This window comes from Sus scrofa, chromosome 3, assembly GCF_000003025.6.
Source record: "Sus scrofa isolate TJ Tabasco breed Duroc chromosome 3, Sscrofa11.1, whole genome shotgun sequence".
NCBI lineage: Eukaryota > Metazoa > Chordata > Mammalia > Artiodactyla > Suidae > Sus > Sus scrofa.
Window position 1 is genome coordinate 80356220 of NC_010445.4, and position 17219 is coordinate 80373438.

Genomic DNA, 17219 nt, shown 5'->3' on the forward strand with positions numbered 1-17219 from the left:
TTTCCTCCTATTATTGATCTATATTATACCACTGTGATTGGAAAAGATAACTGGTATGATTTCTGTCTTTTAAATTTGATAAGACTTGTTTAATGACCAACATATTAAATGTTGGAGAATGTTCCACGTGTGCTTAAGGAGAATGTGTGTTCTGTTGCTGTTGGATGAAATGTTCTATATGTGTCAGGCCCGTTTGTTGTGAAGTATAGTTCAAGTTCAGTGTTTCCTTATTGATCTTCTCTCTGCTCTATCTATTGATGAAAGTGGGATATTGAAGTTCCTTTCTGTTATTGTCTATTTTCTGTCTTGAGCTCTGATGTTGGGTACCTGTATATTATTTACTGTTTTCGTGTCCTATTGATGAATGTACACCTTTATCATTATATAATGACCTTCTTTGTCTCATTACAGTCTTTGGCTTAAAGTCTATTTTGTCTGATATAAATATGGCTTGTTCCCTTCTTTCTTTATTTGCATGGAATATATTTTTCTTTCCTTTCACTTTGAGTCTATATGTGTCCTTACATAGTGAGTCTAAATATTTTAGGCCACATCTAATTGGATATTGTTCTTTTTTTCCACGTAGCCACAGTGCCTTTGACTGGAGAATTTAATGTATTTACATTTAAAGTCATTATGGATAGGTATAGATTGACTCGTGCCATTTTATTGTTCTCTGGCTGTTTTATAGTTTCATTTTTCCTTTCTTCTTCTTACTGTCTTGCTTTTGTGAACTGATATGTCCTTAATGGTATGCTTTGATTTTTTTTTTTTTTCCCCTACTTTTGTGTATCTACTTTAGGTTTTTGCTTTGTGGTTACCATGAGACTTAAATAAAACATGTTGTAGACATAATGGTCCATTTTAAGCAGATAACAACGTTGTGTACACAAACTATCCTTTTCCTCTTGCTCCTAGTTTTTAGTACTTGATATCACAGTTTACATCTTTTTTGGGGGGATGTGGAGGCTGTGTCCAAGGAATGTGGAATTTCCCAGGCTAGGGATTGAAACTATACCACAGCAGTGACAATGACAGTCCTTAACCCGCTGAGCCAACAGGGCATGCCAGCATCTTTGTCTATGGCCACATCTGTGGCATATGGAAGTTGCTTGTCCAGGGATCGAATTGGAGCTGCAACTGCAGCTGCAGCCTATGCTGCATTGGAGCCGAGCTGCATCTGTACCTATGCTGCAGCTTGCAGCAATGCAGGATCCTTAACCCACTGAATGAGGCCAGGGATCAAACCTGCATCCTCACAGAGAGAGTGTTGGGTCCTTAACATGCTGAGCCACAATGGGGAGCTCTGTCCAGCATCTTTTTATATTAGGTGTCCATTAACAAATTATTTTAACTATAATTACCTATAGTAGTTTTGTTCTTTAACCTTTATGCTGTAGTTAATTCATTGACATGCCACCATATTATAGTAGTAGACTTTATTTCTGAGGGACAGCTTTTCTGAATAAAGTGTTCTTGCTTGGCAGTTTTTTTCTTTTAGCACTCGGACTATGTCATTGTATTCTTACTGGACTTGTAAGATTTCTGCTGTGAAATGCACTGATAGTCTTACAGATGATTTGTGAGGAAAGATCTCACAAAACTCTCTCACAAAGAATTTTTTTTCCCCCTCTTATAGATAGTTTCATTCTAATATGTATTGGAGAGAATCTTTTTGAATTGAAATTTTTTAGGAAGTATGAGCTTCATAAATTTGGATGTCTAAGTATCTTTACAGATCTGCGACATTCTCAGCTATTCTTTCAAGTAAACTCTTGTTCCTTTCCTCCTCTTTATTCCTTCTGGGAATCCAGAAATAGATTTTTCCTCATAATTGTATTTCATAGTTTCTTTGAGTTTCCTTTCATTCTTTTTTCTTAGTTCTCTGGGTAATTTCAGTTTCTTCCACTTCATAGATTCTTCTGCTTGATCAAGTATGGTTTTGATGCTCCCTCTTGCATTTTTGTTTTTATTCATTGTATTTGTGTTTGTCTTTCTGTGTTGTTTTGTTTTGTTTTGTTTTTTGTAGTTCATTGAGCATTCTTAAAACACCTATTTTGAATTATTTATTGGACATACTGTATATCTCCTTTTTCTTGGAGTTGGTTACTGGAAATTATTGTGTTTCTTTGGTGGTTTATTGTTTATTTTTTTTCATGTTCCATGATATCTTGAGTTGCTGTTTTTGCCTTTGAAGAAGCAGTCATCTTCAGTTTTTACTGACTGGCTTCAGGAAAGACATAGCTTCTTTCAGCCCTATTGGGAATTCTGAGGCTTTCTCAGACCTTTTCTGTGGGTATATCTGTTCCTCATTTCTTGTTCTCTTTTGGAGGATAATTCTTAAAGATTGTTATGTCCTTTGCTGATCATGCAAAGCCGTGTTGAGTGTGGACTGCCTCTTACTTGCTTTCCTTAACAGTGGTGCTGAATTCTCTAGTTTATGTACTTTCTTCCATTTCTGCAGAGTTGGGACAGCTTTTTGCACATACTCATTAGCTGTCTGTGAAGGCTTGCTTTTGCTGCCCTTAGGGGTGTAGATAGGGAGCTAGCCACAGGGTGGGAGTGTGTGTGAGGGAGGTATATGATGAGTTGGGGAGCGCCTCTTTGGGGTTGGGGGCATCCTCAGGCAAGATTTCTCTTGGCATTGTGCTGTGCTGCCTTGGGGAAAGGATGTCACAGATAAATTGAAACTGTTCCTTTTATTTTCTTCATTGTGTCCAATCTTGGATTTTTTGTGTGTGTTGGAACTTCTCTGCTGTACTTCCAGACTTCCACAAAGGCAGTGTTATCCATGGGTGATGTCAAAATAAGTATCCTTTGGAAGGTGGTAGAAAACTTCCATTTTGCTATTTTGATGACATGACTGTCTACTCATATACTTTATACAACTCAAGCTTAGGTTTGTCTTTGGTATAATTAAAATGGAAATTAGGGAGTTCCCTTCGTGACGCAGTGGTTAACGAATCCGACTAGGAACCATGAGGTTGCGGGTTCGGTCCCTGCCCTTGCTCAGTGGGTTAAGGATCCGGCGTTGCCGTGAGCTGTGGTGTAGGTTGCAGACGCGGCTCGGATCCTGCGTTGCTGTGGCTCTGGTGTAGGCCGGTGGCTACAGCTCCGATTCGACCCCTAGCCTGGGAACCTCCATATGCCGCGGGAGCGGCCCAAGAAATAGCAAAAAGACAAAAAAAAAAAAAAAAAAAAAAAGGAAATTAACTTTATGTACTATTTGTATGTAAGTTATCCATGTTGCCTATTGCTTTTTAAAAATTTATTTATTTTTTGGCTGTGCCCATGGAACATGCAAGTTCCTGGGCCAGGGATTGAAGCCAAGCTGCAGCTGTGACCTACACCACAGTTGTGGCAATGCTGGATGTTTATCCCACTGTGCAAGGCCTGGGATTGAACCTGTGCAGCTTCAGAGACGGCAGTGGATCCTTAACCCACTGTGCCACAGCGGGTACTCCAATCTGTTACTATTTTTATTTATTTATTTATTTGGGCTGCACCTGTGGCATATGGAAGTTCCCAGGCTGAGGGTCAAATTTTGGCTGTAGTTGCTAGCCTATGCCACATCCACAGCAACGCCAGCTACAAGCTGTGTCTGTGACCTGCACCAAAACTCATGGCAACACCGGATCCTTTAACCTACTGAGTGAAGCCAGGAATTGAACCCTCGTCCTCATGGATTCTAGTTGGGTTCGTTACCGCTGAGCCATGAGGGGAACTCCCTAAATTTTTATTTTTAAGGAGAGATTTCTAGGAGTCATTTCCTAATCAGACTTAATTAAGACTATTTTAGTCTTTTGGTACCTCTCTTCTGTGTGTTTAAAAATTTTTTTTCTTGCCATTTATTGTTGAGGAAACTACTGATTCCATGAATCATTTATCCCATAGAGGTTTTCTTTTTTCTTTTTTTTTTTTGTCTTTTTGCCATTTCTTGGGCCGCTCCCACGGCATATGGAGGTTCCCAGGCTAGGGGTCTAATTGGAGCTGTAGCCACCAGCCTACGCCAGAGCCACAGCAACTCGGGTTCCGAGCCGCGTCTGCGACCTACGGTACAGCTCAAGGCAGCCCACTGAGCAAGGGCAGGGATCGAACCTGCAACCTCATGGTTCCTAGTTGGATTTGTTAACCACTGTGCCGTGACGGGAACCCCCCATAGATGTTTTTCATTTTGGATGTTGCTTATTTTATCTTTGTGGAATTATTGAATGTGTGTTTTTGTCTTCTTTTTTCTGTAATTTAGTGATTAAATTTAGGGGCTTAATCAGATTTAGATTAGGTTTCTTGGCTTACTGTTTTATAGGATATGTTGTAGTCTTCCATCAGAAGGCAAATAGTGTCATTTTGTTGCCTTTTTTTTTTTTTTTTTTTTTTGGTAATGCCATAGCCTAAATCTTTTATTTCATTAGCGTTTGCAAAATGGTGATATTCTAATTCTATCATTTTTCATTAGCTCTTCTATCTGCATAAGGAAAAACTTACTTCTATTACCTGTTCAATTACTTTGAGTTACCACTAGTACAGGAAGGCAGGATAAATACCTGATTTTTTTGGTTGATTTCTCAGTTTTCAAACAGTGAATTGTTAAAATTTTAATTGTTAAAATTTGATTGAGGAGTTCCCGTCGTGGCGCAGTGGTTAACGAATCCGACTAGGAACCATGAGGTCGCGGGTTCGGTCCCTGCCCTTGCTCAGTGGGTTAAGGATCCGGCGTTGCCGTGAGCTGTGGTGCAGGTTGCAGACGCGGCTCGGATCCCGAGTTGCTGTGGCTCTGGCGTAGGCCGGTGGCTACAGCTCCGATTCGACCCCTAGCCTGGGAACCTCCATGTGCCGCGGAAGCGGCCCAAGAGATAGCAACAACAACAACAAAAGACAAAAGACAAAAAGACAAAAAAAAAAAAAAAAAAAAATTTGATTGATGATAGTCTTTTTTTTGAGGATCGTTATAAAATTAATTAAAAATGATGTTTTGTCATTGTTCACCTAACTTTTGGAGGATTATTTAATACCACTTTATCAAGAGCATCCCCCCTTTTTCTGAAGCATAATTTTCCATTATTAACATGAATTTAACTTGTCTTCTGTTGATAGACATTAGATTATTTGCAGTCTTCTGGTATTATGAACAATGCTATGTTGAATATTGATGAGTGTTATTTTGGATGAGAAAAAATATATAGAGAAAGATGCTTATCTAACACTCAGAGGATCAGTCTATTTTTGATTTTGATAAATATTGTCAAATTTTTTTACTAATGTTTGAAAGTCCTGTTTTTTAAGTTTATCAACACTAGGTGTTAAGCTTTTTTTGCAAATCTTGTAAGAAAAAGTATTGTATTGGTATGTTTGAACCACATGTATCATTTTTTATTTTTTTGTCCTTTTTTTTTTGAAAATGGGACACTTTTTCTTTTCTGATCTGTTTATTTGAACTCATAGGTAACTCTTTTGCAAAGACTTGTCCTAGTTTGTAGTTTCTTGGAACTTTGCTTTTGTGTTGTTTTTGTCTATAAAACAACAGAGCCACAGCAACGCGGGATCCGAGCCGCGTCTGCAACCTACACCACAGCTCACGGCAACGCCAGATAGTTAACCCACTGAGCAAGTGCAGGGACCGAACCCACAACCTCATGGTTCCTAGTGGGATTCGTTAACCACTGCGCCACGACAGGAACTCCCTGAGCATGTTTAAGATGGGTAAACTAAGCTATGGTGTTAAGCAAGTAAGATGTAATAAATGCATTTTCAGCTTATGTTGTTTCAAATTACATATGTTTCAAATTACTGTGGGCTTATTGGGATGTAATGCCGTTGTAAGTCAAGAAAGATCTATAATAAGTATTATTAGTTTTTTGCCAGTTTGCTTATTTAGGTTTACCCACTTGTTTGCTTCCTTCTTAACCATATCTTTTTTGCTTCTTTCTCTTGGATTTCTTCCCTTCCCCCCCTTTTGAGGTACCTCTTAATCTTAAGTTTCTGTTCATGGTCTGTCAATGGTAAACATATACATTTGTCCAAAATCTTATTTCACCTTTCTTATTGAGATTTACTCTGGGTATCAAATTCTAGATTGAGGTTTACTGGGGTGTAAAATTCTAGATTGGTCATTATTTTAACAATTTGAAGGTTTTATTCTTTAGGTCAGAAGTCTGCATTATTGTTACTCTGTGTAGTCTTTTTTTCTCCTCTCTTTTCCTTTCTTGCTTCTCTTTTTTCTAACTCCTGTCTTTCAGTTTAATTGTTACTTTTAGGAAACTTTCTTTAACCCTTTCCAAGACTGTTTCCACATCTTGCTTTTTAGGTTCAGAAAAAAAAAAAAAAGATGGAAAGAGTTGATGATGAAGAGTTACATAAAAAGTTTTCTTGAATTACATACGGTTAAAACTGAAAGGTTGGGTTTTTTGTTTTTTTGTTTTTTGTTTTTGTCTTTGTAGGGCCACACCTGAGGCCTACAGAGGTTCCCAACTAGGGGGCCAATTGAAGTTGAAGCCACCTGCTTACACCACAGCCACAGCAACTCAGGATCCAAGCCATGTCTGAGACCTACACCACAGCTCACGGCAATGCCAGATCCTTAACCCACTGAGCAAGGCAAGGGATCGAGCCCACGTCTTCACGGATGCTAGTCGGGTTCGCTAACCACTGAGCAACAATGGGAACTTCCTGGGTTGGGAAATTTTACAATCTATAAAGTGTTCTGTATTTAAATTGCTCTTGCAGGAGTTCCCATCGTGGCTTAGCGGAAATGAATCCAACTAGGAACCATGAGGTTGCAGGTTCAATCCCTGGCCTCACTCAGTGGGTTAAGGCTCTGGCGTTGCTGTGGCTCTAGCGTAGGCTGGCAGCTACAGCCCTATTGGACCCCTAGCCTGGGAACCTCCATGTGCTTCAGGTGCGGCCCTGAAGCAAAAAAAAAGAAAATTGCTTTGCAAAATGAATAAGTGTTCGAACTATTGTAATAGAAAGCTGGAATGGAAATGACAGCCAATGCACTGCTTCTGTTTCTTTTGAAAGAAGAGATAAGATGCAGAGCTCCCATTAGTGGACCAAAACCCTAAGAAAAGGCCCTGTGTCAAAAGATTAGTGAATGTGTATTATTATTATTATTGGCTGTACCTGTGGCATGTGGAAGTTCCTAGGCCAGGGTTTGAACCCATGCTGCAGTTGTTGTGGCTTGGACCACAGCTTTGGCAGTGCTGAATCCTTAGCCTGCTGCACCACATGAAAACTGAAATAAGTTTTAAGATCAAGCATTAGTCTAGTAATTTCTGTTTACCCAAGGAACAACTGCTGGCCAGTACTGATCTCCTGGAGCTGTTTGTACTTTAGCCATTTTAACCACCTGGGTTGGTCTCAATGACTAACTTTACTGCTGGACAGGGTTCTGGATAGGGCCCAATTTCTTAAAGTTTGTGTGTTTTTTTTTTTTTCCTGCTTTTTAGGGCCAAGGAATATTGAGGTTCCCAGGCTAGGGGTCCAATCAGAGCTACAGCTTCCCGCCTGCACCACAGCCACAGCAACATCAGATCCAAGCTGTGTCCATGACCTACACCACAGCTCACAGCAACGCCGGATCCTTAACCACTGAGTGAGGCCAGGGATTGAACCCACAACCTCATGGTTCCTAGTCGGATCCGGTTTCTGCTGCCCCACTACGGGAACTCCACAGTTGGTGTGTTTTTGAGACTTTGCTTGATGGTACCTTTCTTACTGGCTCCTAACAAGTTACGTGAGGTTGTATTTAGCACCTTTGGCATGATTAGCAGTCATGAGTTTTTTCATCTGATGAGTTGTGAGATTGTATAGGAGAATACTTATCCTTTGCTTGGGTCAAGATCTGGGTCATATCTACTAGACTTCTGGGTTATGCTTTGTACTCTTCTGTTTTCTCTTGAGGCTGTACTTGCCATCATATTAGCCGTTTCTGATCTTGAAGTTTTTATGAGCATTTTCTTTCTTTCTTTCTTTCCTTTTTAAAATCTAATTGGTGAATGTCATTTACTTTCCACCCTCTTTCCACCCTTCTACCTCATGCATTGTATCAGATGGGTACATTTCTTTCAGTTACTGAAGTTCCTTTTCTTGGTTTGGGGGGATGGTATCTCTGTTACTCTTCGGTATTACCCAGCCTTTATGTTCCCAGTTCTACTTTGATCTCTTCATTGGGCTATTTTTGTTGTTCTCTAAATATGTGTGACAGTTACCCCACCTTGTCCTCTTGCCTGCTTAGGTGGTTGACCCTTAAGAGTTGGAATATAGTTCTCTTCTGAAGGAAAGGTGGAAGGATTTCTTGAGATTGCCTTCCTTCTTTCCTTCCTTTTTTAATTTATTATATTGTGGATTTTAATGGATCTTGGATGACTTGTAAAGATCAGTGGTGGCTTCTTCTTTTCTGGCCACACCTGTAGCATGTGGAAGTTCCCAGGCCAGTGATGAAAGTGTCACAGCAGTGACAATGCCAGGTCCTTAACCTGCTGTGCCGCTGGAGAACTCTCCAATCAGTGGCTTTTTAAAAATTGCAGTCTGGGCTTCCCTATCTCCTTTTTTATTAATTAAATTTTAAAAAAAATTGTAGTAAAACAACATGAATTTTCTCATCTTAACCATTTGTTTTAAATTGAAATATAGTTGATTTACAATGTTGTGTTAATTTATAGTATCCAACAAAGCTATTCAATTACACATATACATATCTGCATTTGTATCTCTCTCTGTAGAGCTACTTCTGTCTCTTGCCTGTTGTGAATAATGCTGTTATGAACATAGGTGTACAAATAACTCTTTGAGATCCTGTTTTTGGTTCTTTTCATAGGTATACATAAAAGTAGAATTGCTGAATCATACGGTAATTCTTTTTTTTTTTTTTTGTCTTTTTTTTTTTTGCTATTTCTTTGGGCCACTCCCGTGGCATATGGAGGTTCCCAGGCTAGGGGTCGAATCGGAACTGTAGCCTCCGGCCTACGCCAGAGCCACAGCAACGCGGGATCCGAGCCGCATCTGCAACCTACACCACAGCTCACGGCAATGCCAGATCCTTAACCCACTGAGCAAGGGCAGGGACCGAACCCGCGACCTCATGGTTCCTAGTCAGATTCGTTAACCACTGCGCCACGACGGGAACTCCCATACGGTAATTCTTTTTCTTTTTTTTTTTTTTTTTTGTCTTTTTGCTATTTCTTGGGCCGCTCCCGCGGCATATGGAGATTCCCAGGCTAGGAGTTAAATCGGAGCTGTAGCCACCGGCCTACGCCAGAGCCACAGCAACGCGGGATCCGAGCCGCGTCTGCAACCTATACCACAGCTCACAGCAACGCCGGATCGTTAACCCACTGAGCAAGGGCAGGGACCGAACCTGCAACCTCATGGTCCCTAGTCGGATTCGTTAACCACTGCGCCACGACGGGAACTCCCCATACGGTAATTCTTATTGCAAGTTTCTGAGGACCTGCTGTATTCTTTTCCATAGCAGTTGCACTATTTAATATTCATACCAACAGTGTGCATGGGTTCCAGTTTCTACACATCCTCCTATACTTGTTATTTAATGAAGTTTTTAAAAAAATAGTAGTCATCTTAGTGGGTGTGAAGTGATAGCTCATTGTAGTTTTTATGTGCTTTGTTTTGGGGTCATGAATTGTGAGTCTTGCAACTTTGTTCTAGTTTTTCAAGTGTTTTTGGGAGGTGGGGGTTGGTCCCTTGAAATAACATCTGAGTTTAAGGGTAGAATTTTCTATTCCTGCCAAAGACATTGGGATTTTCGTAGGGGATGTATTGACACTATATATCACTTTGGACATTGTTGACATTTAATAATGTTAAATGCTCCATGCATATAAGATTTCTTTCTGTTTATTTGTGTCTAGTTTCTTGCAGCAGCTTTTTATAGTTGTCAGTTTACAAATCTTTCGCCTCCCGGGTTTAGTTCATTCCTAAGTTTTCTATTCTTCTTGATTCTGTTATAACTGGAATTATGTTCTGTATTTCCTTGTCATATTTTTTATTGTGAGTGGATAGAACTGCAGTAGATTTTTATGTGTTGACCCTGTGACATGTCACTTTACTGAATTCATTTATTCTACTGTTTTGTATCTATATGTGTGTGTATGTAGACTCTAGAGTTTTCTACATGTTACCCATGAACAGAAGTAATTTTACTTTTCCAGTTTTTTCTTTTGCCTAATTAATCTGACTAGAACTTCTGGTACTGCATTGAAAAGAAGTTGTGAAAGCAGCTACTTTGTGTTGTTCCTGATGATAGAGGAGAAGCTTCAGTCTTGAATTGTTTATTTATTTTAAAATTTTTTATTGTTATTTCCCCAATACAATTTTTTTTCTACCATACAGCATGGTACAGTTACACATACATGTATACATTCTTTTTTTTTTTTTTTGTCTTTTTGCCGTTTCTTGGGCCGCTCCCACTGCATATGGAGGTTCCCAGGCTAGGGGTCGAACTGAATTGGAGCCATAGCTGCCGGCCTACGCCAGAGCCACAGCAATGCGGGATCCGAGCCACATCTGCAACCTACACCATAGCTCACGGCAACACCAGATCCTTAACCCACTGAGCAAGGCCAGGGATCAAACCCACAACCTCATGGTTGGTTAGTCGGATTTGTTTCCGCTGCACCACGAGGAGAACTCTTTTTTTTTTTTGTCTTTTGTCTTTTTTTTGTTGTTGTTGTTGCTATTTCTTGGGCCGCTCCCGCGGCATATGGAGGTTTCCAGGCTAGGGGTTGAATCGGAGCTGTAGCCACCAGCCTACGCCAGAGCCACAGCAACGCGGGATCCGAGCCGCATCTGCAACCTACACCACAGCTCACGGCAACGCCGCATCGTTAACCCACTGAGCAAGGGCAGGGACCGAACCCACAACCTCATGGTTCCTAGTCGGATTCGTTAACCACTGTGCCACGACGGGAACTCCCCGAGGAGAACTCTTATACATTCTTTTTTCTCACATTATCTTTCTCCATCGTAAGTGACTAGACATAGTTGCCAGCAGGATCTTACTGCTAATCCATTCCAAAAGCGATAGTTTTCGGAGTTTGTGTCGTGGCTCAGTGGCTAATGAATCCCGACTAGGAACCATGCAGTTGCGGGTTCCATCCCTGGCCTCGCTTAGTGGGTTGGAGATCCTGCATTGCCAGCTGTGGAGTAGGTCACAGATGCGGCTCAGATCCAGAGTTGGTGTGGCTCTGGTGTAGGCTGTTGGCTACAGCTGTGATTGAACCCCTAGCCTGGGAACCTCCATATGCCATGGGTGCAGCCCTAGAAAGACAAAAAAGACAAAAAGAAAAAAAAAAAAAAACCAATGGTTTTCATCTATTAACCCCAAGTTCCCAATCCACCCCACTCCCTTCCCCTCCCCCTCAGCAACGACAAGTCTATTCTCCAAGTCCATGAGTTTCTTTTCTGTGGAAAGGTTCATTTGTGCCATATGTTAGATTCCACATATAAATGGTATCATATGGTATTTGTCTTTCTCTTTCTGACTGACTCAGTATGAGAGTCTCGAGTTCCATCCATGTTGCTGCAAATGGCATTATTTTGTTCTTTATGGCTGAGTAGTATTCCATTGTGTATATATACCACATCTTCCTAATCCAATCATGTGTCATGGACGTTTGGGTTGTTTCCATGTCTTGGCTATTGTGAATAGTGCTGCAGCGAACATGCGGGTGCGTGTGTCTTTTTCAAGGAAAGTTTTGTCTGGATATATGTCCAAGAGTAGGGTTGCTGGCTCATATGGTAGTTCTATGTATAGTTTTCTAAGGTACCTCCATACTGTTTTCCATAGTGGTTGTACCAGCTTACATTCCCCCCAACAGTGCAGGAGGGTTCCCTTTTCTCCTCACTCCCTCTGGCATTTGTTATTTGTGGACTTGTTAATGATGGCCATTCTCTCTGGTGTGAGGTGATATTTCACGGTAGTTTTTGTTTGTTTGTTTGTTTGTTTTTTTGTCTTTTTGCCATTTCTTGGGCTACTCCCATGGCATATAGAGGTTCCCAGGCTAGGGGTCGAATCGGAGCTGTAGCCACGGGCCTACACCAGAGCCACAGCAACGCGGGATCTGAGCCACATCTGCAACCTACACCATAGCTCTTGGCAATGCCAGATCCTTAACCCACTGAGCAAGGGCAGGGACCGAACCCGCAACATCATGGTTCCCAGTCGGATTCATTAACCACTGCGCCACGACGGGAACTCCTCATGGTAGTTTTGATTTGCATTTCTCTAATAATCAGGGATGTTGAGCATTTTTTCATTTGTTTATTGGCCATCTGTGTATCTTCTTTGGAGAAATGTCTATTCATGTCTTTTGCCCATTTTTCAATTGTGTTCTTGGCTTTTTTTGCTGTTGAGTTGTATAAATTGCTTGTATGTTTTAGAGATAAGCCCTTGTCAGTTGCATCATTCAAAACTATTTTCTCCCATTCTGTAAGTTGTCTTTTTGTTTTCTTTTTGGTTTCCTTTGCTGTGCAAAAGCTTGTCAGTTTGATTAGGTCCCATTGGTTTATTTTTGCTTTTATTTCTGTTGTTTTGGAAGACTGACTTGAGAAAACATTTGTAAGGTTGATGTCAGAGAATGTTTTGCCTATATTCTCTTCCAGGAATTTGATGGTGTCTTGTCTTATATTTAAATCTTTAAGCCATTTTGAGTTTATTTTGGTGCATGGTGTGTGAGGGTGTGTTCTAGTTTCATTGAGTTGCATGCAGTTATCCAGGCTTCCCAGCAATAATTGCTGAAAAGATTCTTTTTCCCATTTTATGTTAAATTGTTGAGTATGGTGTTTGCTGTCTATCTGGAGAAGACTTTAGTTTATTTAACTTTGAGAAGATATCCTTTCTTTCCCTTTCTGGTTATGGGGTAGGTTAGTGAGGTTGCCAGGTGGGCCTCAGGTGGAGGATAGGTGTTTCTCATTACATGTACGCTTTTTCCAGAATGTGTGCCATTTGTGTTTGGTGTTAGAGAAGGGTATGATCCTTGGATTCACTTTCTTCCTTTGTGTTTTCAGGTGGGGAAGGAAACTGTCATTGTATATTGTGGTCTTATCTTGGTGAAATCATACACACCAAGAGCTTGCTTTTAGTAGTACTCTTAACTCATCCCCCCCACCACATCTTATTCTGTCACAGTTGCTAGGTGTTTTTGTTGTTAGGATCTTCTCCCTGATGGGTATTAGTGTCTTTGGTTTTCAGGGCCTCAGGTGCTATTACTTTTTTACTAATTTGTTTGGCATATATTTTTTGCCCTATAATTTTTCCTTCTCTTTCTGACCAAGAGAATTTTTTTTTTTTTCCTTTTTCTAATACCCCTCTTAGTCTAGTCAGTATTACCAGAGAGGAATCATCCAACCTCCTACTTGGACTTAAGTAATTTCTGGAAGTGAGTGGGGAAGAGTACCCTAAGTCCAAACATTGAGTATATTAATCTGAACTAGAACAAGGTTTTTTGTTTTGTTTTTTCAGTGAAAATTTAAAAAGTTTTTAAGGTGAAAACTTGCATATACAGTGATATTAGTATGATGGAACATTTTATTGATTCATATGGAATTTTCCCTTATCACATTAATATTCTACAGTGATTCATGCAAACTTTCATGGCTAGGGGTCTAATCGGAGCTGTAGCCATTGGCCTTCAGCATAGCAGCAGCAACACTGGATCTGAGCTGCGTCTGCAACCTACACCGCAGCTCACGGCAACGCCAGATCCTTAACCCACTGAGCAAGGCCAGGGATCGAACCTGAAACCTCATGGTTCCTAGTCGGATTTGTCAGCCGCTGGGCCATGATGGGAACTCCGCAAATTTTCATGTAATTAAAGGGAAGACCCTAATAGTATGTGAAAAAATAGTATCAAAGCTGATACTCCTCAGAAATGCCTTCTTGTGCCTGCGGTGATTGGTTTACTGTCTTCAGGACCCCTATGTTTTCTACTTGTAGAGTTGTGTGAAGAAAGTAAGTGCAGAGTCATTAAGATGATGAATTCATGAGATTGGTAATATTTGATCTTTAATTTTTTGGAAATGATCTTTATTAGAATTGAATACCCTCTGGTACCTTCATATCAAAAGATGAAGCATGAACCTCTAGGTTTAAAGTTGGAGAAGGTTGACTGATACTGGTTAGTGCAAATGCCAACAGAGATTTAACTGTGTACTGTTTTTTTAAAGTTTAAATCAGACTTTTGTTAGTGTTCTGGTTAGTAAATTGATAGATTTTGAGTAGTCTGCTTCTAAAGTTTTATTGTTAGTCTTGTTTTGTTTTTTTCTTGTTTTTTAGGGCCGTACCCAAGGCAAATGGAGGTTCCCAGAAGCTACAGCTGCCAGCTTGCGCCACAGCCACAGCAACATCAGATCCAAGCTATGTCTGTGATCTACACCACAGCTCATGGCAACGCCAGAGCCTTAACGCACTGAGCGATGTCAGGGATTGAACCCATAAACTCATAGTTCCTAGTCAGATTTGTTTCCACTGCGCCTTGTTTTCTTTATTGTAAGATTTTATATCACATGAGCCTTCTCAGTAATGCTTACCTGACATAGTGGGAAATGCCTGTACAGGGAGATGAAATGTTTTCAGTATGATCCTCCTTGCTTTCAGTTACCTGATTTTTCAAAACTCTGCTCTCTCTGGTTCAGCATCTCCAGTGAGGAAAGATAGGCTTTTGGAGATAGTGGGGGTTGGGAGCAGGGCTGGGGGAATTGGGGGAGTGTCTGACTGCTTCTTAATGAGACTTTAATATTTCTTAGCCCCACTTTTGTTCGTAATTTCAGAGGTACTCAGTGTTTCCAATTCCTGAGACTTTCTGAGATTTTGTGGGACAGTATTAGCCTCAAATGAGTCATTAATTAAATAAACCAAATTTATTTTCTTTGGTGAAAGTAAAAAAAAAAAGTTACCGAAATATTTGTATTTGTAAATTAAGCTTTTTTAAAGTATTGGCTTTAATATTGGCTTAGCATTATTTATTCATAAATTAAAAGTTACTTTTCTAATTTTTTTCAGTATCAGATATAGAAGGTGGTGATGGACTACAGCTCAGAAAGGAACATACTCTCAAAATATTTGCTTATATCAATTCCTGGACACAGAGGTATGCATCTTTAGCTATTTCGAACACTAAATTTGTGAGTTGAATTTTAAATATACATTGTCACCTAATTTTCCTTTTAGGGTGTTAGTTTGTGTACATTTGTCATGAAGTGACAGAATAATTAGAATAAATTGAAGAATGAATTTGGAAAAGAGCATATATGGGTATGAGAGAAATGTCATATATGATGAAGGCATTGATAGCTTAAGGCATAATCTTTAGTGGAATTGTTGCTAGATTTTTTTTTTTTACTTGTTTAAAGCTTATCACAAAACAGATTCAGGTTTATTTCTTGCAGATGCCTTAGTAGGCTTAATTAAAGGTTCTTTGTTTTATGTTACCTGTCTACTTTATGTTATTTCAAGATTTCTCTCCTAAAAGAATTCTGGCTGCTGGCTGAGGGGAGGTTCTGTTAGATCTTTGTATTTCCAGGCTAAAAAGTGTACCTTTCGTACCTGTCATTTGTAGTTAATAAATGTTCGAGGCTATTGCTTATTTTCATTGTTTTAATGAACTTTATTTTTTAGAACAGTTTTAGACACTGTTGCTTTTGAATAGATCAATGTGTATTTTCTTTAATGCTCTACTTTTTATTTTGGCATTAAGAAATTTGACCATTGGAGTTCCTGTCATGGCTCAGTGGTTAATGAATCCATGTGAGAACCATGAGGTTGCAGGTTCGATCCCTGGCCTCTCTCAGTGGGGTAAGGATCTGGCTTTGCCTTGAGCTGTGGTGTAGGTTGCAGACTCGGCTCAGATCTGGTGTTGCTGTGGCTGTGGTGTAGGCCCTCGGCTACAGCTCCGATTCAACCCCTAGCCTGGGAACCTCCATATGCCGAGGGAAGCAGCCCTAGAACAGGCAAAAAGACCAAAAGAAAAAAAAAAAGAAAGAAATTTGACCATTGGGATATTGATTTTTTTTTTTTTTGCTTTTTAGGTCCATACTTGGGGCATATGAAGCTTCCCAGGCTAGGGGTCTAATCAGAGCTACAACTGCCGGCCTACTCCACAGCCACAGCAACATGGATCCGAGCCACATCTACGACCTACACCACAGCTCACAGCAACACCGGATCCTTAACCCACTGAGGGAGGCTAGGGATCGAACCTGCAACCTCATGGTTCTTAGATGGATTCGTTAACCACTGAACCACGATGGGAACTCCAAAAAAGTTAGCTTTTAAATAAAATAACTTTGTTAAGGTTGGATACTGTGGATTAGTAGTCCTTTCATGTGTTCAGCAGTTGCCAGGCCAGGGAAAATGTTGTTTCTATTGGACTACTTGTTGTTAGATAGAATTATGAAATCCAATAATTTATTTTTTGTTTAAAAAAAAATTTCTTGGCTGTGGCTTCAGTGTGCAGGAAATTCCTGGGCCAGGGATTGAACCTGTGCTATAGCTGTGACCTGAGCCATAGCAGTGGCAGTGCAGAGCCTTAACCTGTTTTAGGTCACCAGGGAACTCCTAAAATAACTTAATCTTGACATCATAGGTTTCTTGTGAATGTGTAGTTAGTATTCTTACTATATTAGTTGCTGCTACATATTTTATGCTAGTCATTTAGAAATTTTTTTTTTTTTTGGTCTTTTTTTTGTTGTTGTTGCTATTTCTTTGGGCCACTCCCGCGGCAAATGGAGGTTCCCAGGCTAGGGGTTGAATCGGAGCTGTAGCCACCAGCCTACGCCAGAGCCACAGCAACTCGGGATCCGAGCCGCGTCTGCAACCTGCACCACAGCTCACAGCAACGCCGGATTGTTAACCCACTGAGCAAGGGCAGGGATCGAACCCGCAACCTCATGGTTCCTAGTCGGATTCGTTAACCACTGTGCCACGACGGGAACTCCTAGAAATTTTTTTCATTGCATTTTCTTTTTTTTTTTTTTTTCCCGCCATTGTATGTTCTTAAATGTAAGTGTACTCCACTCAGATGGGCAGCACATAACTCTGCTTGGGTAATAGTCTTATCAGGCTAGAAATAATAGGGGTAGGACTGAGAAGAAAATAGGATAAGCTCATATAGTGGAAGTGTCTATATGATATTGGTGTACAAATACAAGGAATATGTATAGAGTTAAAAAATAAAATGGTTAAAAAATGAGGCCTATAATAAAAA

General features: G+C 40.3%; 1 protein-coding gene across 15 annotated transcripts in view; it reads left to right on the top strand.

Moving 5' to 3' along the window:
• USP34 (ubiquitin specific peptidase 34) overlaps positions 1-17219 on the top strand; it is a 258619-nt gene that overhangs the window by 25324 nt on the left and 216076 nt on the right. For all 15 annotated transcript variants that reach the window (XR_002342703.1, XR_002342702.1, XM_021087489.1 and 12 more), the window contains one exon: positions 15017-15104. Coding sequence is in view for 12 of the 15 variants with exons in the window: in XM_021087489.1 (XP_020943148.1) it covers positions 15017-15104 (88 nt within the window). In the remaining 3 variants the exon portion in view is untranslated. The remainder of the gene's footprint in view (positions 1-15016; positions 15105-17219) is intronic.